The sequence below is a fragment of the Coregonus lavaretus genome, assembly GCF_964263955.1.
Source record: "Coregonus lavaretus genome assembly, chromosome: 12".
Taxonomy (NCBI): Eukaryota; Metazoa; Chordata; class Actinopteri; order Salmoniformes; family Salmonidae; genus Coregonus; species Coregonus lavaretus.
Genome location: NC_139999.1, coordinates 51,032,378 through 51,054,501, shown reverse-complemented (window position 1 = coordinate 51,054,501; position 22,124 = coordinate 51,032,378). Strand labels below are relative to the sequence as shown.

At 44.0% G+C, this 22,124-nt stretch overlaps 1 protein-coding gene across 1 annotated transcript in view; it reads left to right on the top strand.

Annotated features, from left to right (window-relative positions):
* The window catches only part of LOC311138270 (copine-9-like), a gene marked incomplete at both ends in the record, with an annotated part of 142,723 nt that overhangs the window by 78,254 nt on the left and 42,345 nt on the right, over positions 1 to 22,124 (top strand). Inside the window, one exon of the mRNA XM_084172953.1 lies at positions 2,072 to 2,148. Within this exon, the coding sequence (XP_084029079.1) occupies positions 2,072 to 2,148 (77 nt within the window). The remainder of the gene's footprint in view (positions 1 to 2,071; positions 2,149 to 22,124) is intronic.

Genomic DNA, 22,124 nt, shown 5'->3' with positions numbered 1-22,124 from the left:
TGTGCAAAGATTTCTAAAAACATGTCTTCACATTGTAATTATGGATTATTGTGTGTAGATTGGTGAGATTTGTTGGGGTATTTAATCCATTTTAAATCAGGCTGTAACACAACAGAATGTGGAATAAGTCAAGGGTATGAATACTTTCTGAAGGCACGTTTCTGTTAAACAAACAGTCTTTCTACGAAAGTTCCAAGTACATTCTTAATAAGTATAGACGGTGCTGCTGAGAAGAGGGAAATGGCCTTCAATACTTACTACATAACTTCTGCTTATTAGCCTCTATTATTGATAGTTCTTCAGTAACACATAATTGTTTCTACATAACAACCAGGAAAATTCATACAACTTTATATCAGTATTTAGCAGCTACATACTAACTATTAACGGGTTATTACTGCGTTCTTACCTGGTCGTTGCGTCTTATTTCCTTGATGTTTCCTATTACTTTCCGGACGTTACCCTGTTATTTCAGCACTGTAAACTAAAGTGCTACCCTGACGGTAACAGTATGGAGCTAAGGTATGGGATGCGTCCCAAATGGCACCCTATTCCTTGCTTTTGACCAGGACCCGTAGGACTCTGGTCAAAGGTAGTGCAGTATGTGGAATAGAGCGTCATTTGGGATGCAGACAAATTCTCTCTATTACATATATCGTTACTGGTGACCTTGACTGATTTCCACACTATCTATTGCATTGTATCAATCAACATTGTATGAACAGTGAACCATGATCCATGGACAGTAGTCACTTTCAACAGCTGCCGTGCCATAGGTGTCCTTCATTTTATAATGGTCGAGTTCAAGGACTCAGATGAATGACCTGTATAGTATGGAAATGTATGCACTCACTAAATGCTCTGGATAAGAGCGTCTGCTAAATGACTAAAATGTAAAATGTAGTTGCCATATTATCTTTTAAATATTTTACTGCAGTGGGCTAAATCAGGGTCACACAGCACCTGGTCTCATAGTTTCAAGTCGGGATTTGACATAATGTGGATGAACGTCGAATTTTGGCCCATTAATTCCACGTGGTTACAGGGTTCATTCCACGTGGTTACAGGGTTTGAACAGAAACAACTCAAAGGGTTAAGTTTAGGTATTAATTCTGAGTGATTAAGGTTAGGGCTATGGTTTGGGGAAAGTATAAAACTAAATAATTGTTTAAAAAGTGCTGTTTCCATTTAGTATCATCAAATGCTCTCCCAGTTTGCTAGAGAATTGTGAGCTTCTGTGGCACAGTGGTCTAAGCAGCGCACTTTGGCTGTGAGTGTTGTGAGTTCAATATCAATGCTGTCCCATAGTCTTTTCTATTTTTTTTGGTGAGTGCCGAGGACAGCATATATCGACGTCCTCAGGACCTTCTTAAACGTCCGGAATTGACGTGTGTTTCTGGTGACCAGGCTGCACACAGTGTGTTTCTTGGTAGTCTTAAACAAGGTATGCTTAGATATGCAGAAAAATAAACATACAGTATTTTCTTACATAGGATTAAGTATAAAGATTATTGTTCTAGATTGCAGGAACAAGCTGTTTCAGGTGTTTGAAAAATGCTAAATTATCCTACTAAATTACCCCCCTCGCCATCATCACATGTGCCCCCTCAGATTTATCGGATGCATGACGCCCATGATTCGAACCCTCTGTCCTGTCCATACAGTGTATCTGTAATAACGTAACAATAAGAACAGAGCCTGTCTGGCACGTGAGACTATGGGATAGTAGGAGCTAGGTGTTGTGCTAAATCTGATGCCCCTCCAGGCAAAGCATAGAAGGAGCTAGGTGTTGTGCTAAATCTGCTGCCCCTCCAGGCGAAGCATAGTAGGAGCTAGGTGTAGTGATAAATCTGCTGCCCCTCCAGGCAAAGCATAGTAGGAGCTAGGTGTAGTGATAAATCTGCTGCCCCTCCAGGCAAAGCATAGTAGGAGCTAGGTGTAGTGATACATCTGCTGCCCCTCCAGGCAAAGCATAGTAGGAGCTAGGTGTTGTGCTAAATCTGCTGCCCCTCCAGGCAAAGCATAGTAGGAGCTAGGTGTTTTGTTAAATCTGGTACCCCTCCTTCTACAGGACTTCCTGGGCCAGATGTTCTGCACTCTGGGGGAGATCATCGGGTCCACAGGCAGTCGGCTGGAGAGAACCCTCTCGTAAGTCTACCAATATGTCTATCAAATATCTACTGTGTATCTGCTGTGTAATAGCATGCATCACAACACGATCTGTCACTGTACGCATCTGCATTTGACAGGCCTCCGGAATCTCACAATGTTCTCATTGCCTCGTAGATTGCGTGTGTCTAAGCCCGGAGGCTTCCACTGTACAGCAGGCATGTACCTGGAGATTAATCTATCGTCAAAACTCCAGCTGAGAAGGATTGTATTTTACGAGAGCTTGAGGCACTAACACATGCTATGGCGGTAACTAGGCCTGTCTGGAGGGTCAAGTGGGTTAGGGTTTGCTCAATCAAGCACAGCTACACTCTTACAAAAAAAGGTGCTATCTAGAACCTAAAATTGTTATTTGGCTGTCCCCATAGGAGAACCCTTTGAATAACCTTTTTTGGTTGCAGGTAGAACACTTTTGGGTTCCATGTAGAACCCTTTCCACAGAGGGTTCTACATGGATCCCAACAGGGTTCTATGTGGAACCAAAAAGGGTTCTCATATGGGGACAACCAAAGAACACTTTTGGAACACTTTTTTCTAAGTGTAAGGTATTTAAAACACTGGCACAGTGAGTCACCTAATACATGTGTTATTCTGTAGCTCACTTGATAGAGTATTGCTCTTGTAATGCCAGAATGGAGAATTCGATTCCCGGGACCACCCATACTTAAAAAATCTATGCACGCATGACTGTAAATCGCTTTGGATGAAAGCGTCTGCTAAATGGCATATATTATATTACATGTAGTAGACTCAGGATGGAATTGGGCCCTTTTCAATCGAAGTCGATAGCCAAGATGCTGAGAACTCCAAAATTGAATTTGCAAGAAACAATTACAATATTTTATATATCCCGGAATAAACACTGACCAGCTTTGATTGATTATTGAATGCGTCTCTGTCTCGCTGTCTCTCTGCCTCTCTCTCTCTCTCTCTCTCTCTCTCTCTCTGCGGTTGGTGTGAGTAGCAGACAACAGCACAATGCCATAAAGCACAAACTCTGAGGCCCTATTCCCACTACGAGATATGAAGGAGAGTCTGAGAAGCGGGGTGGCGAAAGATAATTCTACTTTTCAATTAACATTATGTCCTTGTCTTATCTTTCATTGTGGCGGTCAACGCGACATTCTTGGTCCACAGCTCAAACTGACTGTAAATATCACAGTAGCCACTACTAGCCAGTAAGCACAAACTAGTCAACAGTGACAGAAACTTTTCTTCTAAAATATATTACACTCTTGAATAATGCAACAATTCACAAGCATGTATGTGTAGGCAATTAAAGGGTTTATTATCTAATCTGTAGGCTACACTCATTACATTTTTAGCTTTAAGACAAAAGTACGGAGTTGCTATAATGGCATGTCTTCATCAAGTAACTTTAGCCTAGCAAAAATGTACGATTAACCCTCTCATACAAATATACAAGTACAATAGACCTACCTTACAACATTACAACAAACCAGGCTTAATTTGTATCACTATCATGCAAATCATGACGTGGTAAAAGCAAATTGCGACTGAAAATGTGGGTATAAGTGAGGAGTGAGGAGAGGAGCTGTTTTATATGGAAGCTCATACCCGCCACCCAAATAGTGTGATACAAATTGTCAACGTGCACAATTAGTCTGTGCTTCAGTCTGATCAACTGTAGCCTACTGATAACAACCATAGCTGCAGGTAGCCTGGAGAAGCCTATGAGCTCTGATCCCATCTGGGCCTGGCCAGGGGAAATGTGACGTCATGTTTTTATAGCCTAAAATAGGCCCATTTATTGGTGTTCTGAGAAAATGTGAAGTCTGAAATATTAGGAATATGTCTATACAGTACATTACGTTTAAAAAACATTGCTCTGCTATTACCATTTATACTGTAGGAGTGTTTGCTCAATGAGACAATTCTGTTCACACTGCCCTGCTTTAAGGAGGGAAACTACCGGGTCGAGTGTCGTGCGCTACCTCCGGAGGTATTATTTGTTCATCTGATTATAGTGCTCTTCTGCAATGTAAGGCAGGGTTACATTTAACACTATACACAGTAGACGTAAAAAGGCAGAGTTACATTTAACACTATACACAGTAGACGTTGTAAAAAGGCAGAGTTACATTTAACACTATACACAGTAGGCAAGTCATAAAACCACTAAACTTGTGTTGTTGTCCTGGTCTCCATCTGGCCCACCAGAGGTTGGTTCCCTGGCGCTCACTGTAGGAACTGATTGCCGGTAACATCCATATATTCAATCATTCATGAAGTAGATTGTATTGATTGTCACTCATTCTATTCTATTCTAATCAAACCTGCATTGCCAGTTCATATCAGTAGGTGTCGCTATGCACTCGCTAGTCGAAAAAGACTGACCCCATGATGGCTGCCTGTTTCTGTATTTGCGAAAGTTATGGTGGTGCTAGAATCCATCAATTCTCTCTTTCTGCATTAGCCATCAATCTGTTATGGTGGGACAAATGTGTTCATATTGTCTGTGTAGACTGCTCTGTGGCAGAATTTGTATTTTTTTTTACTTTTAAGACAGTGAGATTTGCGCCACAAACATTTGTGACTAATCACCAGCAGTGGAAATAAAATAATATGCCAACAAACATTACTGGACTATCAAAATGGCTGACCAACCTTTTCAGGAACTTCAGTATCCCTTGGCCATGGGTAGCAGCAGTAGATTGTTTCATCTTCTTTATCCTGTGCCAAACACATTTTTTCAGTGAGTCTAAATGATTAATGTTAGCTACTGAGTGCATGATTGCATCATCCTAGCTAGCTAATGTTAGCTACCTAGCTATCTAGCTAGGCTGCTCTAAAGCTATCTGTCGAAAACCCTTATCCATTACATTCGCCCATATTTGGCTACAATTCCAACGCTGTGTTTTAACGGTTTCAAATTGTTTTCGAAACATATGATGATATGCCCCTTATCTTTCATGTCAGTGAGAAATAATATTTTAAATAAAAAAGATACACTTACTGTAGCAGTTTTGCACAGATCCATACATTGTGTGTGCCTCCAGTTGACGAACTACACTTCCCAGTTAGCTTGCACACAGGTGTTTGGAGCACGAAAGATAGCTAATTAGCACAGGTGGCGGCCTATGTCTTCCGTATGTCTTTCGCAAACAAGCGCTGTAACATGGAGATATGGCCTTGTGGGAACACTATCCCTAACCCTATAAAGGTGTGTAGTACATTTACCTTATGTTTTTTGAAAATTATTTCACGCTGAAATGAAAGATACATTCCTTATGTTTCCAAAACAGTACCACAACGATGCATGCTAATGTTTAGAGCAAGCATTTGGGCTCTTAACAAAACTCCCCCGGTCAGAAGATACTATCGTCAAAAAGCGCTAAAGTAGTTAGCGTCTATGAATGGGGTACTCTAGAGCTAACTTTAGTAGTTTTGTTAGCGGCTATAGATTGGATAATTCTAGATAGTTTTAGAGGATGACTAAACTGCTTTTATTAACTGCTTTTATACCTTGTTTTCTATGAAAATATGTGTTTGCCCTCTAATGAGGCAGGCAACCAGACAAATAGGGGGTTTCCACTAGATAACACAGCCACAAAGTCAGATTCAACAGACCAGAGAGGAGGGTGGGCGAAGAAAGAAACCAACAACGAGGTGCTGATGCGACCAGACATAGTTGTTGAGATGTGTGGTTGATGAGGCTCTGTAGGCTGTAGCTAGGACCCCACTGTAACTGACAAGTGAATCCACCTGAGGGTTATCACGTGAAATCCCAGGGGCAGGGTTATAATCACCTGAGAAAAAAGAGGCATACGGGATGAAATGTAAGAAAATAAGAAACGTCTGCTTTCTTTTCCATAGCAAAACGGTTTTGTACGTTTTTCTATGAAGTGAACTAATGACTATATCTGGTAAACACCAGATTGAAAAGTACTGCGGCAAATGCTGTCTCGCCACACGTTTTCCGTCCTTTCTGGCTGTATGTCACCATGTTGGGAGATAACTAGAAAATACTGGTTGACTGGTGCTGACTGAAAGAGTGTTTGACTGTGTGTGTGTGTGTGTGTGTGTGTGTGTGTGTGTGTGTGTGTGTGTGTGTGTGTGTGTGTGCGTGTGTGCGTGTGTGTGTGGGTGTGTGTGTGCGTGTGTGTGTGGGTGTGTGTGTGCGTGTGTGTGTGTGTGTGTGTGTGTGTGTGTGTGTGTGTGTGTGTGCGTGTGTGTGTGGGTGTGTGTGTCCTACCATGCAAAGACTCACACCCCCATGGAGTGTGATGATAGGAGGGACCAAGGCAGGGAGAAAGAGAGGTATTGATCACAGAAGAGACCACACTACACCACACCTTGATGGCAGCAACACACACACACAAAACATATTTTATTCCTCTGACTTGATGTGCACGTTTCTATGGCAACTGAGAGTGCATAATGTCTCCGTCTGTCTCTATCACCAACATTTCAGTCGGGATGAACTGTTTCATATTTTCCATTCTGTTCTATAAAATGACATCAGATTATTTGCTTTCAGATCTCAAGTAAAGGGACAAAGAGTGCCCGGTGGTATTCAAAGGCAGGAGATTACTAGGGGAACCCCACCACCACTGCCATACGCCAGCTTAACTCCTAACAATAACAGGGCAAACATTCAGCCATTTCAACCCACAGGACCACCAACAGTATGTCTATGAAATGTGTTTATAGCTGTAGCTTGTTGTCAACCCACTGCCGAGCTTGACTGAAGTGTTTGCTGCTCTCCAAAAATATCATCAACATCTCTGCACACACACACAAAAATAATATAGGATTTCTGGTTTGTGCCTGGTTACTAGACTTCAGAGAACAACTCCCACTGCGTGAATATGTTATGGTTATTAATGCCTCTGTGAGTGCAATCATGTCTCAGGTATGCTTGATGTTGATAGGGCCATAGGGCATATTATGTCTCTTGTAACCAGTCACAGCTCGACCTTTGGGGGGTTGACGGGAGCATGCCCACTCAGTGTGCCAGGTGGCCATTAGTGCAATTTATGTTGGACCTGGGAGATTTAAGCCACACACACACACAGACCACACCTGTGAACCTTTGTTCTGATGTCCATTTTCATTATCTAACAGGTAGCTGCCTCTGACTTACATAAAAGCGGACGCCTGGAAATGTAATATTGTTTTCCCCATCTTTAATTTATCTCCACCCCAACTAGTTTTAAATGACACCCTATAGAAAGAACAAAGGTCTCCCTCTGCCTTCCCCATTAGACATTCAAATTGGTTATAACTGACAATACAAGGCAAGGCTGCACGCTCCATAAACCACAGCCAAGTTAATTTGAAGAAATGCAACACCCACACACACGCACACACGCACACACACACACACACACACACACACACACACACACACACACACACACACACACACACACACACACACACACACACACACAGTCTATCTGATGAAATATTTAAAGGCCGTATGTAGATTGACGCTTGATGATCCTCTGTTGTTCCTCTGTTGTTCCTTTTGTTCCACTCAGTACAGTACAGCAAACTGGCATGGCCTCAGAGCTTTGATCAATCCAACACTCACCAACCCACCAGTTTGGTTTTTCATCTCTCTCTCTATCTCTCTGTGCGCTCCATGGCCCCTTATTATAAAGCCTATGAACCATAGTGGCCCTCCCTCCCCACGTTCAACATCAACTCTTTATTTCGATGGGATTCTGATTAACGAATTTGAGTTTGTGTGGGTTTTGATTCTGAATCTCAATCTCAAAGCGTGAAATGTTAGTCTTTGAAGTACCGGGTGAGTTTTTGACATTGTGACAGGTTGGTGGGTTTTGATCTGACAGACAGCGTCTCTGCAATGTGTGTTTGTAGGCTATATGCTGCTACTCTGGGTTTGTATTTATTTTCAGACCTGGGTACAAATACTATTAGAAATCTCTCAAATACTTTGAGCGCTTGCTTTAGCCTGCCTAGATTGCCAGGTGAGTGGGGATCACACTTTTGGGATTTTTCTATTGGCTCCATTGCAACAGACAAGCTCAATCAAGCCCAGCTAAAGTATTTTAAATGATTTAAAATAGTATTTGAATCCTGTGTGGGTGACTTTGGGTGGTGAAGTACATGAGTTGGAGCTGGTTCTGCTTAAAAAATATGTGGGCTGTTTGCTGTGTGTGGTGGGCAGACCTGGGTTTAACAGGATTTGAAATCTTTCAAATTACTTTGAGCGTAAGCTCGGGTCTGCTCGTGGTGCCAGATAGGCGAGGTTGACATGTTTTCAGACTATTTCAATCTTTCTGTTGCACCAGGCAAGTTCAATCGAGAACAACATAGTATTTTGAAAGATTTCAAATACTGTTGTGACCCCAGGACTGCATGGTGGCAGGTGACACAACACTGTCATTGGGCAACTGAAATAATGGGGTTTTGAATTGGTTCATGGGGAACTCCTCGAGTGGGGGGAACTGTTTCTGTGTTGACCTGACACTTGAACCTCACCGGATACCTTTTTCTGTAGAGGTCCACCTCCTCACCTGCTCACTGCGGTTCTCTCCCTTGTTAAATGCGATCATGAAATCATCCTCTTATGTCTTCCTCCATTTAGTTAAGTATGCTTTTAGTAGGTGGATGAACTGTCTTTTTAAAACTTGAAAGTCAATCCTCTATACAACCACTAAAACAGGAAACTGTGCTACTATTCTGTTGTTCATTGGCAGCAGTATAAAGATATGGGAGGTAAGAGGTATTGTTTGCCACAATGGATTAGATACTTATACCTTAACATACTTACTGACTCTCTCTCTCTCTCTCTCTCTCTCTCTCTCTCTCTCTCTCTCTCTCTCTCTCTCTCTCTCTCTCTCTCTCTCTCTGTCTTCCTCTCTCTCATTGTCTCACTTACACACACACGCACACGTACAGACACACACACACACTTATTTGCCCATTTATTTTAATAACTGGGAGTCTTTGCACAGGTCAGTATGGCACCATGAATCCCTACATACTATTTATTGTCCTCTATATAATGAAATATCCCATGGCCAAGAGGATTGTCTCACGTTCCCCAAATTAATTAAATCAGAGCAAATACCAATTTAAAGGAGGAACAACCTGCCAACATTGTTTATTGAGATGTATGAGCTGCTAGCAGCAGCCAGTTAAATTAGCTGCTGAGGAAGGTGACGGCGATTCATTTGCCAACCATATTAATTCCTTCCACACAGTCCATCGCTTCCCAAGTGTCTCCCCTCCCCTAGATGAAAACACAATTGAAGTTAAAAGCACTTAGAACGACTTGGCGTATCTCCATATCTAAAAATATTTCTTCCCTGGTTTAATATTACTTATTTCAATCCAATTCTCAAGGCTGCCACTCATACCAGGCCACAACAGACCACTGTACTGTGGCTTTGCAACCCTAGGGCCGCCTATCTCAAAGAAAAGGTGAGAGAGGGCTCATCAGAGAAAGAGAGGTAAGAAAAGGGTGTGGGAGGAGTATATAGAAAGAAGGAGAGACACAAAAGACAGAACTAAAAAAAGAACGCTGTTGGGGTTTTGAGTGCCTTTTATGCTAAGTGACTTGCCATTTTACCGCGTTTCTCCCTCTCGTACCCTGGGGCTCTCATTCTCACCCACCTCAAGACAAAGTAGACATGTTGTGTCAAGTGGAAAGCTCTTGATTACAGTGTACGGCGGTCCACAGATAGCACAGACATATGCTGCTGTTTTTTTTACCGTTGCTTTATATCTTGGCAGGAGGTTGCTCTTCATGGAATGTAGTCAAAACATGAAAGTGGGTCATGCTTGCCATGACTAAGACAGTATGTTGTTGATAATAACAGTTTATCTGGCAATGTCATTTGTGACAAATAACCAGCATACTGTTATTTCCAAATTTCTCTGAAGGAGTTTAACCACAAAATATATTTGTCTGAGGAAGAGACTTGATCACACCTCACAAGTGAGTTACAGTCTAACACTTCCACGCTCAAGCTGACTTCTGTCTCTGTAAAGATAACGCAACGTTATGAATATAACTACTGTTCCCTGAAGGAGGGAAACAAGATACAACATTCTATGGGGAGTCGCACTCTCACGACTTCGGTTGAAGGATCTACAATCACTATGAAATGTGCGCCTCGCTGGAAGCCCCGTCTTCCACAGGTGATAAGCTGAGGCTCGGATTTATTCCTTCAATTTAATACCACTCTTCACCGAGCCCAGGAACAAGAGTTGTGCCTCATTTCCCTCCTTCAGGGAACAGTAGTTATAGACATAATTTTACGTTCCCTTTCAGTTAGTAAACTTTGGTACAACATACTATGGGGAAATATAATCATGACCCAAGCCGACCCCAACGGATACTAAATTAAATTGCCCCTGGTAGACCTCCCAGAACTAAACCCGCCAGATGCGGAAGTCTGGGTATTGCGCACATGGCGCACTGCTTAGTGACTTTCCCCTATCCCAGCCGTAAGCACACTGTGTGCTATACTGGGAGCAGTAACATCAAAGCGATAAAACCTCACAAAAGTGTGTGGTGATGCCCAACTCGCCGCAGCACAAATATCTCCTATAGTCAACCCTTTAGACAACGCTCAAGACACTGCCAGACCCCTAGTGGAGTGGGCGCCTACACCTCTAGGTAACCCTTGCACCTTGCTGCTATATGCCAGGGAGATAGCCTTCACAATCCAGTGGGAGAGACGCTACTTAGAGAGCACCCTGCCGCGAGCTAAATTAGCAAAACAGAGAAAAAGTTGGTCACATAACAAGATATCCAGAGTCTGTTCAATATACGTGTGTAAAACTCGCACCGGACAAAGGGCATGTAATCTCTGTTGCTTTTTTGAAGCAAAAGGAGAAGGTGAAAGGGGAAATAGCTCAAAAGCTAAGGAGGACATAGCCATGAGTTTCAGGGCGAAGCCAGCATTTGTATGCAACGTCACCTTAGAGTCGCCCGGGGCGAATTACAGTAAATACAGGAAGATTATACGGATAATGCGTTTAGCCGAGGCCAAAGCTATGAGCAGGGAGGTTTTGTAGGAGAGGATCTTCAGATCCACCGACTCCAGGGGCTCAAAGGGGCCGCAAACAGGGCCTCCAAAACCAGCGGCATGTTCCATGTGGGCGCAATAGGTTTAGAGACGGGTCTGAGACGATGTACACCTTCCAGGAACTGCACCACCAGGGGGTGAGACCCCGGAGAGGTTCCGTCAATTCCCACATGTACACGTTTGAAGTGGAGAATGCTTGAAACGCTCCTGTAGGAACATAAGGATGTCTCTCACAGAGCCCTGAAAGGGAACAAGTCCTTTGTTGTGGCACCAGAGCTCAAAGGCTTGCCACGTATGTGCATACAGCCCTCTCAGGGATGGCGCCCTTGCAGACTGAATGGTAGCAATAACATTTGGAGGTAAACCTCTAGCCATCAGATTGGCCCTCATAGGGGCCAGGACCATAGGAGCCAAATCTCTGGCTTCGCTTGCCAAACCTGCCCGTGCGCCTGGGATAACAGGTCCCTGTGCAACAGGAGTTTCCACAGGTCCTTGCCTAGAAGGTGAATGATATCCGCGAACCAAGGCTGCCTGGGCCAATGGGGATCCATAAGAATCAATGGTAAGCCCTCCCGGCGCACCCACTCCAATGTGGGCTGAATCAGAACCGCTGACGGAAACACGTAAAGGAGGGTCTGAGGCCACTGGTGCGCCAGAGCATCCGTTCCCAAAGGGGCACTCGGGTCCCTCATCGAGAAAAATAGAAGACAATGCGCATTTTTCTCGCGATGCGTAAAGATCTACATAGGCCCTGCCGAAAATGTCCCATATCTGGGAGAGCCTCCACTCCTGAGAGAGAGGGTCCCACCTAAATAAAATATTTGCACCCGAGTTGAGGCAACCGGGGACATGCGTTGCCCAAAGCGAAAATATGTGCACACTGCTCCACAGCAATAGAGAGCGAGCTAAGGCCGGAACCCGGACACCCTCCGTGGGGATAGAAAAGCGTGATAGACGAGTGAGTCTAGCTCGAGACCCAGAAACGGAATGCGCTGAGATGGAGTCAGACAGCTCTTTTTATGGTTCTTATGAAGCCTAGAGACTGAATACAGGACAGTAGCATGGATGTGTGGTGGATGTGTGGTCCCGTGTTGCTCAGTTGGTAGAGCATGGCGCTTGTAATTCCAGGGTTGTGGGTTTGAGTCCCACGGGGGACCAGTACAAAAAAAGTATGAAAATGTATGCACTCACCACTGTAAGTCGCTCTGGTTAAAAAATATACAGTGGGGAGAACAAGTATTTGATACACTGCCGATTTTGCAGGTTTTCCTACTTACAAAGCATGTAGAGGTCTGTAATTTTTATCATAGGTACACTTCAACTGTGAGAGACAAAGATCCAGAAAATCACATTGTATGATTTTTAAGTAATTAATTTGCATTTTATTGCATGACATAAGTATTTGATACATCAGAAAAGCAGAACTTAATATTTGGTACAGAAACCTTTGTTTGCAATTACAGAGATCATACGTTTCCTGTAGGTCTTGACCAGGTTTGCACACACTGCAGCAGGGATTTTGGCCCACTCCTCCATACAGACCTTCTCCAGATCCTTCAGGTTTCTGGGCTGTCGCTGGGCAATACGGACTTTCAGCTCCCTCCAAAGATTTTCTATTGGGTTCAGGTCTGGAGACTGGCTAGGCCACTCCAGGACCTTGAGATGCTTCTTACGGAGCCACTCCTTAGTTGCCCTGGATGTGTGTTTCATCTGCAATGCTCTTACTGAGGGAAGGAGGTTGTTGGCCAAGATCTCGCGATACATGGCCCCATCCATCCTCCCCTGAATACGGTGCAGTCGTCCTGTCCCCTTTGCAGAAAAGCGTCCCCAAAGAATGATGTTTCCACCTCCATGCTTCACGGTTGGGATGGTGTTCTTGGGGTTGTACTCATCCTTCTTCTTCCTCCAAACACGGCGAGTGGAGTTTAGACCAAAAAGCTCTATTTTTGTCTCATCAGACCACATGACCTTCTCCCATTCCTCCTCTGGATCATCCAGATGGTCATTGGCAAACTTCAGACGGGCCTGGACATGCGCTGGCTTGAGCAGGGGGACCTTGCGTGCACTGCAGGATTTTAATCCATGACGGCGTAGTGTGTTACTAATGGTTTTCTTTGAGACTGTGGTCCCAGCTCTCTTCAGGTCATTGACCAGGTCCTGCCGTGTAGTTCTGGGCTGATCCCTCACCTTCCTCATGATCATTGATGCCCCACGAGGTGATATCTTGCATGGAGCCCCAGACCGAGGGTGATTGACCGTCATCTTGAACTTCTTCCATTTTCTAATAATTGCGCCAACAGTTGTTGCCTTCTCACCAAGTTGCTTGCCTATTGTCCTGTAGCCCATCCCAGCCTTGTGCAGGTCTACAATTGTATCCCTTATGTCCTTACACAGCTCTCTGGTCTTGGCCATTGTGGAGAGGTTGGAGTCTGTTTGATTGAGTGTGTGGACAGGTGTCTTTTATACAGGTAACGAGTTCAAACAGGTGCAGTTAATACAGGTAATGAGTGGAGAACAGGAGGGCTTCTGAAATAAAAACTAACAGGTCTGTGAGAGCCGGAATTCTTACTGGTTGGTAGGTGATCAAATACTTATGTCATGCAATAAAATGCAAATTAATTACTTAAAAATCATACAATGTGATTTTCTGGATTTTTGTTTTAGATTCCGTCTCTCACAGTTGTAGTGTACCTATGATAAAAATTACAGACCTCTACATGCTTTGTAAGTAGGAAAACCTGCAAAATTGACAGTGTATCAAATACTTGTTCTCCCCACTGTATATATATAATTAAAAAAAATATATATAAAAAAAAAAAAGTGTAACACTGCTTGCCCCCTCGACTCCACCAGCCAATCGCTGTAATAGCCGGAGGCTCGTAAGCATTCTGAGTTTGTAGACGCTTAGAGCACATAGGTCTAGAATTGGATTTGAAGTCCTGTCCCTTTTCATAACCAGGAATACCAGCAGTCCTGGATCTTTGACATAGACTCGGATTGCCTGCTTCTGGAGATGGGAGGATATTTCCTTCCACAAAATGGGCACTGAGGCTTCAGGGACAGTCGGTGTGATGACGCACAACAAATTGTAGTCTGTACCCTGACGTCACTGTTTGTATGATCCAGGGCGACACTGCGCATGTGCGCCATGTGGTCGGAGCAGACTGCGAGACCCCTGTGAAGTGCCACCTTGTGGACTGGGAGAGTTTGGTTCTTCTTCCATTTCCACCACTCTTGACAACCGTGTGTCTGAACATGGAGAAGGAACACTTTTTATCGAACTCACATATGGGAGACAACACTTTTAAGACCCGTGAACACTGTGGAACTTGGTTGAGAAAACGGTGTTTATGTGCTGAGGTTTGCCTAAAGACCAGCCCACTCTGGGTACACGGGCTCCGGCGATTGGCCGTGCCACTTGGGGGTACTGTTGTCACAAGGAGCCTTACTCAGTTTAGGCGGTAAGATGCACCCGATAACTGGCTGGTTAGAGCGAGGGCCGCCTGAGCGTGCTCAAAGCCAAGACAAACTGCACATACATCGTATTTTTCAGAGAAATGCTACAACCACATGGCTGGGGGCATGATCTCGACCCCGAACCCGGCTTAGCCATCGTTGTCTCGGTCATTTTCTTAGCCATCTTACTCATTGCACCAGCAAATTGAAGAATAACGAATTGTTTGGGATTAGAAAATGTATGAGTACAAGTACAACCTTCAGGGGGTGAGCACGCTCTACCACTATGGGACAGTTATCGTTTTCCAATCGTTTGTTTTAGTAGCGTGAATCGTTCCTGTTCAAACCGAGCCATGTTCACCAGTGGAAGGCGGGGCTTCCAGCGATGCGTGGATTTCATTGGCCTTGTCAGGTGTGATTGTAGATCCTTCAACCGAAGTTGCGAGAGTGCGAGTCCCCATAGTATGTTGTACCGAAGTTGACTGACTGAAATGGAACAGTTCCTGTCGTGAGATTAGGCCTTTGACATCTTTCCTTTTCTGGTCCTAAGGGGGGATTCACTCAGCTTTGTGATGTCAGCATCAGCACTCAGGATTCAAAGGCCTCTCTAAACTCAACTCAAAGGATTTTTCAACTCTGGTCCTGGGACCCACTTATATACTGTAGGTGTACAGAAAGAACAAGAGAGGACCTAGTACAGAGCCCTGGAGGACACCAGTAGTGAGACCACATGGTGAAGACTAAATAAATGACTTGCTAAAGAATTCCAGGTAACTAACTATTCAAAGCAATGCCATGCCATGATAGCATGATTCATAAACAAAGCAGATGTGCAGGGTACTGTAGGTCTATCTGAGATTAGTCAAATTGATGCCCGGCTGGAGCAAGATCCAGCATATACAATTGGTCAGCACCAGTATATCTTACAAAACTGTTTTCAATATTACGCTCAGATCTTATTCCAGCAAGGAGTTATAAGGTTGTATGTCACAAAGTATGGGGTTGGTTGTCACAATGTTTGCTAGTAGCTTATTCCTTTTGTAACAGGAAATTAAGCAATATAACACACAGTCTTGGAAATAGCCAAGTCTTTTGATTTAATGATATTCCTAACTACATTAATTCAGCATTTTATGCTTTGAGAATACGTATGACATTTTGAGTAAATTTGTGTGTAGGCGTGCGTTTGCACAGGCATGTGTGCGTGTGTGTGACAGAAAACATTTGTGTGAGAGAGAGACAACGAGGGGAGCTCTTTATAGCACAAGCACAAAAGAGCTTGGGGTTTCACAATTGAGTTGATAGTGACAACCAACCCCACATACCATGTGATAACCATCCCCAACCATTATTAAGATGCCAGTTGTCCCCAACGATGAAATCGTTAGTACGTACGTTAGTCACACGCAATATCTCAGACACCACTAGCACGATTTTGACTAAACTTGGCTGAATGATGTGTCTTGCCATAAAGATACGGCATTAAGAAAATTACTATAGTAATCAACTGAAACTTTGAACAAGCATATCTCCTGTCCCGTTTAAGCTACAGTCATGAAATTGTGTACATATAAGATGGCACCGACAAAGATGGTCAACATCTTACATGCTCCAACCCGACTCTGCTATTTTGGGACTTTTTTCATGTTTATCCGTACTTTATTTGTACAGAAAGCTCATACCATTATCACCTATGACCGCCGAGTACTTTTGAACTATGAATCGACAGCTACTAACCTCGACTTTGACCTCAATTTCGGCTCCTACTTAAACTCTGACTGTTTACACCGGACCCTACTCCATTGTCCGGCTACCTAAGCATCGCTCGCAAGACGCGGGAGGAGGGCTGGAGTCCTTGTGTCATCCGGCACTCCCCTCCGTTTTATTGGCAAATGTCCAGTCTCTTGAGAACAAGATGGATGAGCTTCGTTTGAGTTTCCTACCAGCGGGACGTGAAAAGCTGTAATATTCAATGCTTTTCAGAAACCTGGCTGATGGGCGATATGGACGTAAAACTCAAGGGTTTCTCCATGCTTCGGCATGACCGGACAGCGTACTCGGGCAAAACCAAAGGAGGAGGGGTGTGCCTCTTTGTAAACAACAACTGGTGCACTTCTTTAAATGTAATGAAAGTTTCAAGCTTTTGCTCACCTGAACTAGAATACCTAATGGTCAATTGCCAGTCTTTTTATCTACCAAGAGAGTTTTCATCTGTAATCATCACTGCTTTCTACATCCCACCACAAATTGTGTGGATGTGGCAGGGTTTGCAGACTATTACAGATTACAAAGGGAAACCCTGCTGTGAGTTGCCCAGTGATGCAAACTTCCCAGACGAGCTGAATGCCTTTGCTCGTTTCGAGGCAAACAACACTGAGCCAGGCATGATAACCTCTGCTGTCTCGGATGACTGTATGATCTTGCTCTCTGTGGCTGATGTGAGTAAGACTTTTAAACAGGTTAACACTCGCAAGTACTCTGGGCCAGACGGAATACCAGGGCGCATTTTCTGAGCATGCAAAGACCAGCTGGCAAGTGTCTTCACTGACATTTTCAACATTTCCTTGTCCCAGTCTGTAATCCAAACATGTTTCAAGCAGCACCATTGTTCCTGTTCCTAAGAACTCAAAGGTAACCTGCCTAAAAGACTATCATTCCCCGAGTGGGCTCCCGAGTGGCGCAGTGGTCTAAGGCACTGCATCTCAGTGCTTGAGGCGTCATTACAGACCCCCTGGTTTGATTCCAGGCTGTATCACAACCGGCTGTGATTGGGCGGCACACAATTGGCCCAGCGTCGTCCGGGTTTGGCTGGTGTAGGCCGTCATTGTAAAAAAGAATTTGTTCTTAACTGACTTGCCTAGTTAAATAAAGGTAACATAAATGGGTTTTTTTTATGCAATAGCGCATCTTCCCTCTCTGGAGGTTGAAAAGTTTTGGCATGGCCCCTCAGATCCTCAAAAGGTTCTACAGCTGCACCTTTGAGAGCTTCTTGACTGGCTGCGTCATCGCTTGGTATGACAACTGCACTGCCCTCGATCGCAAGGCGCTACAGTGGGTGGTGTGGACGGCCCAGTACATCACTGGGGCCGAGCTCCCTGCCATCCAGGACCTCTATACCAGGCGGTGTCAGAGGGAGACACGGAAAATTGTCAAAGAACCCGGCCACCCAAGCCATAGACTGTTCACTCTGCTACCACACGGCAAGCGGTACCGGAGCGCTAAGTCTGGAACCAAAAGGCACCTGAACAGCTTCTACCCCCAAGCTATAAGACACACACATACACACATTTTTCACATACAATGCTGCTACTCTGTTTATTATCTATCCTGATTGCCTACTTTTACCCCTACCTACATGTACATATTGCCTCAACTACCTTGTACCACTGCATATAGCCTAGCGGTTAACAGCATTGGGCCAGTAACCGAAAGGTCTCTGGTTTGAATCCCCCAGCCAACTCGATGTGCCCTTGAGCAAGGCACTTAACCCTAATTGCTCCTGTAAGTCGCTCTGGATATGAGCGTCTGCTAAATGACTAAAATGTACTGGTACTCCTTGTATATAGTCTCGTTATTTATTGTGTTACTATTTTCTATTTTTATTTGCTAATTGTCTTACTTTTTACTTTTTAACTCTGCATTGTTGGGCTCGTAAGTAAGCATTTCATGATAAATTCTACACCTGTTCTATTCGGTGCATGTGACAAATCATTTGATTATATGCAGGCCCTCATGAGCAACATGTTTCCAATAGGGAACTATAAGCAACGCCCATGGATTTCCAGTGAGGGCAAAAATACTTGATTGTTTTTTTCTCTCTCTCATTAATCCACGCAACATAAATTTGAGTAATTGTCACTAATTGGCCCTGCATCAATCATGGCGGCTGGCATTTTTACTGTTGCCTTGTTACCACATGGCTTGACCTCCGGAACTCCGAAATAGGTTTGAAATATAGCTCTCCCTTTCCTCTTTTCAACAAACATAATTGTTCATGGATACTCCACAATAGAAAATGAACCAATGAAAAACACACAAATTCCCCTCACCTCAATGTTTTGTCATGCTGACATGATTTGACCAGGTGGTTGAGTTCTTTCAAAGAATTCACACATTTTAATCGTAAAAATATTACACAGCGCCATTTAGTAATTTGCGCTGTGACAACCAACCCCGGTGTCCCCTACCCCAACACACACACACATACACACAAATACACACACACTCAGCCCCCTGTCTGTTAGAACTAGGGAGGTCAGGGGACAAAGGTTGTACCTCCGTACTAGACATTATTCATTATTGACTCTTAATTGACATAGTGATAAAATGTAGTCGATAAATTGAGAATTTGGGATTATAAGGTTATAGCTGCAAAACGATGATTGTGAGACAATTGACTTTGAAGTTCTGAACCCTCATTGGTTTGAATGGTGTCAGTAATTTTTTACTAAACAACATCAATTGGGGTATTTAGAGTACTATATAAGGTAGAGAACATTGAACAGAACAAGGCTGCGTCAATAACTCAATTTTGACAAAAGTGCAGATAGAACCATATAGTCCGAAGCTCTCAAAATTCTTGAAAAGACTGCTAAGGGAGTGCTCCATTCAGAAGCTTGAAGTGTGCTCTCATTGTAAACGATCTTCCAGCTTCGTGACGTACATTTCTGTACGGCTTTCCCTCTAGTTTTTACCCACCCGAAATACCCCCAACTCGATGTTCATCTTTACTTTAGGGAGTTGCCTTTAGATATTTCTGTGTGTAATGATGGTAATAAGCATGGCTGGGACGGTAAGTGTTGGGGAAAAGTCATCAATGAGCTCCTTTTCTTGACTGATATTCAGCCTCTACTTACCGAAGTTTAGATAGCAGAGGTTGTGATACAGTGTATACATATTTTATTTAAAACACAAATACAAATGTACAGTGCCATGGTGGCAGATTTGCACCATGGTACCATGTGTCTTGAATTTGGATCCAATGAAGTCTATACAGTAGATTCATAAGTCATCATGGGTGTACTATGCAGAGATTCTGTCAAATATAGCAACCCATTTTACCAGATTCAAAATATCGCTAAAAATGGATGATTATGGATTCTTCCCAAACGTTAATTAATACATTTCACATTTAACATATCAGGACTGTAAAATAAAGTGTGCTTTCTTTTTGTCCTTCATTTCTGTTAATCTCGAAACACTCTCTGAAATAAACGAAAAGAGCCCCATACCCACAATCCCCTCTTCCCCAATTAAAAGCCCTTTTCCACTCTCACTCTCTCTGTTAAATTTCTCATTACGTTTCACACGTGGGGAAAGGAGGCCCAAGCAAACAAACATGCATAATGAATCGCCCTCCTTTTCTCCAAAAGGCCAACGTACATGTTTTATCTCTCATTAGGTGCTCCCAGCAGACCCTGCTGAAGAAGGGTACTTCTTTATCTCACATCCTAACGTCCCTCCCTAAGCCTCCGTGCACCTCACCAGAAGTGTGTGTCCTTCAGTGTCGCCTCATACCTTACTCCCTGAATTAAATGTGCTTGCCATGGTTTGGCGTTGAATTATGTATTCAAAGAACAATCTCAATCTCGTCGACTTCCAATTCCACTGTTATATATGAAATGTACTTTAAGGCAATTACATTTCCATTTCTGGCCTATGATCTTGTAAGACACTCTTGTACGATGCACTTATATTGTCTTTCGGTTGTCTCTCATCTTAGTGGTGTGTCCAAGTTCTCTGAATGCACCGTCTGCTGATAAAAAATTATCCCATTCGGACAAGCTCGGCAAGATTGAATTTAAACCCAAAGTAGCACTTTTCCATTCATTCATAGGTTAGAGTGAGGAGGATAGTGTAGCCCGGGGGCACTGTCTTGTCTCCCTCTCTGGAATGTGAACACTAACTGCACACGCATCTTGGAGAGCTTGGCAGTGGTGGGCTGCTCTTTACTTGATTGCTGTTGTGGGAGATAAAGAGAGGGGGAGAGAAAGAGGAAGAGAGAAGCAGAGAGAAAGAGGGGGAGAGATGTTTCTGTCAGGTAAAGGCCCTAATTTGAGTGAACTAAGGGACCAAACAGAACGGATAATACTTTTTATTGAATCTCTTTTCTGGGTCGTCCTTCATATCTTCTTTATTTCTCTCTGTTTCTCTCACCATCTCTGGTGAACATGACATGAATGCTTTTCATCAGAGGGCCGGGTAATTGAATGAGCTGCTCCTGCTGTTACTCGCCCTGTCGCCCTGTCATCCCCATCAGCGGGTGACGGACTGGCGAGGGACGGGGGTGGTGTGGTGAGGGGTTGGGGTGTAGAACAGGGGCCGAGCTTGTCACACCACCAGCGTCCCCCCTCCTTGTATTCAAAATGAACACTCGCCTCCGTATGCAGGGGCCCCATGGGAGACCCCCTTTGTGGGATATCGCTCCTCCCTCCATCCCTGCCATTCCTCAATTTCCCTCCCCACCTCCCCTTTTCATCATGCCCATGATAGATCTCTCTACTGTGGAGAGTAGGCAGCCACGTCACAAGTAGAATTGCAAAGAGCTTCTCTCCTGTGGTATAGCTATGCCCCTGCGAAGACCCCAAATAATATTATTTTAAGAGTTTCGTCTGGTTTCACTCGATTTCAAACATTCCGGGACTACTTTGAGTGGAGACCTTTTCAAGACAAGGTCAGAGGATTGGGGAAGTAGTGTCAGAAGGTATTGTGAAGTTATCGAGATCAAAGAAATGAACGCTTCTATCACTGACCGTCTCTTACTCAGTGCAATGGGCGATGTACTGAAGTTTCTCCAACAGAAAATTATAGAGTGCAGAAGTATGTAATTGTTGATTCATTACATGGCAGGTTGACAAAGATGGTGCTGGACAGTAATTTGACAAAGCATCTGGCTATGGCATCTACACTGCTCAAAAAAATTAAGGGAACACTTAAACAACACAATGTAACTCCAAGTCAATCACACTTCTGTGAAATCAAACTGTCCACTTAGGAAGCAACACTGATTGACAATACATTTCACATGCTGTTGTGCAAATGGAATAGACAACAGGTGGAAATTATAGGCAATTAGCAAGACACCCCCAATAAAGAAGTGGTTCTGCAGGTGGTGACCACAGACCACTTCTCAGTTCCTATGCTTCCTGGCTGATGTTTTGGTCACTTTTGAATGCTGGCGGTGCTTTCACTCTAGTCGTAGCATGAGACGGAGTCTACAACCCACACAAGTGGCTCAGGTAGTGCAGCTCATCCAGGATGGCACATCAATGCGAGCTGTGGCATGAAGGTTTGCTGTGTCTGTCAGCGTAGTGTCCAGAGCATGGAGGCGCTACCAGGAGACAGGCCAGTACATCAGGAGATGTGGAGGAGGCCGTAGGAGGGCAACAACCCAGCAGCAGGGCCGCTACCTCCGCCTTTGTGCAAGGAGGAGCAGGAGGAGCACTGCCAGAGCCCTGCAAAATGACC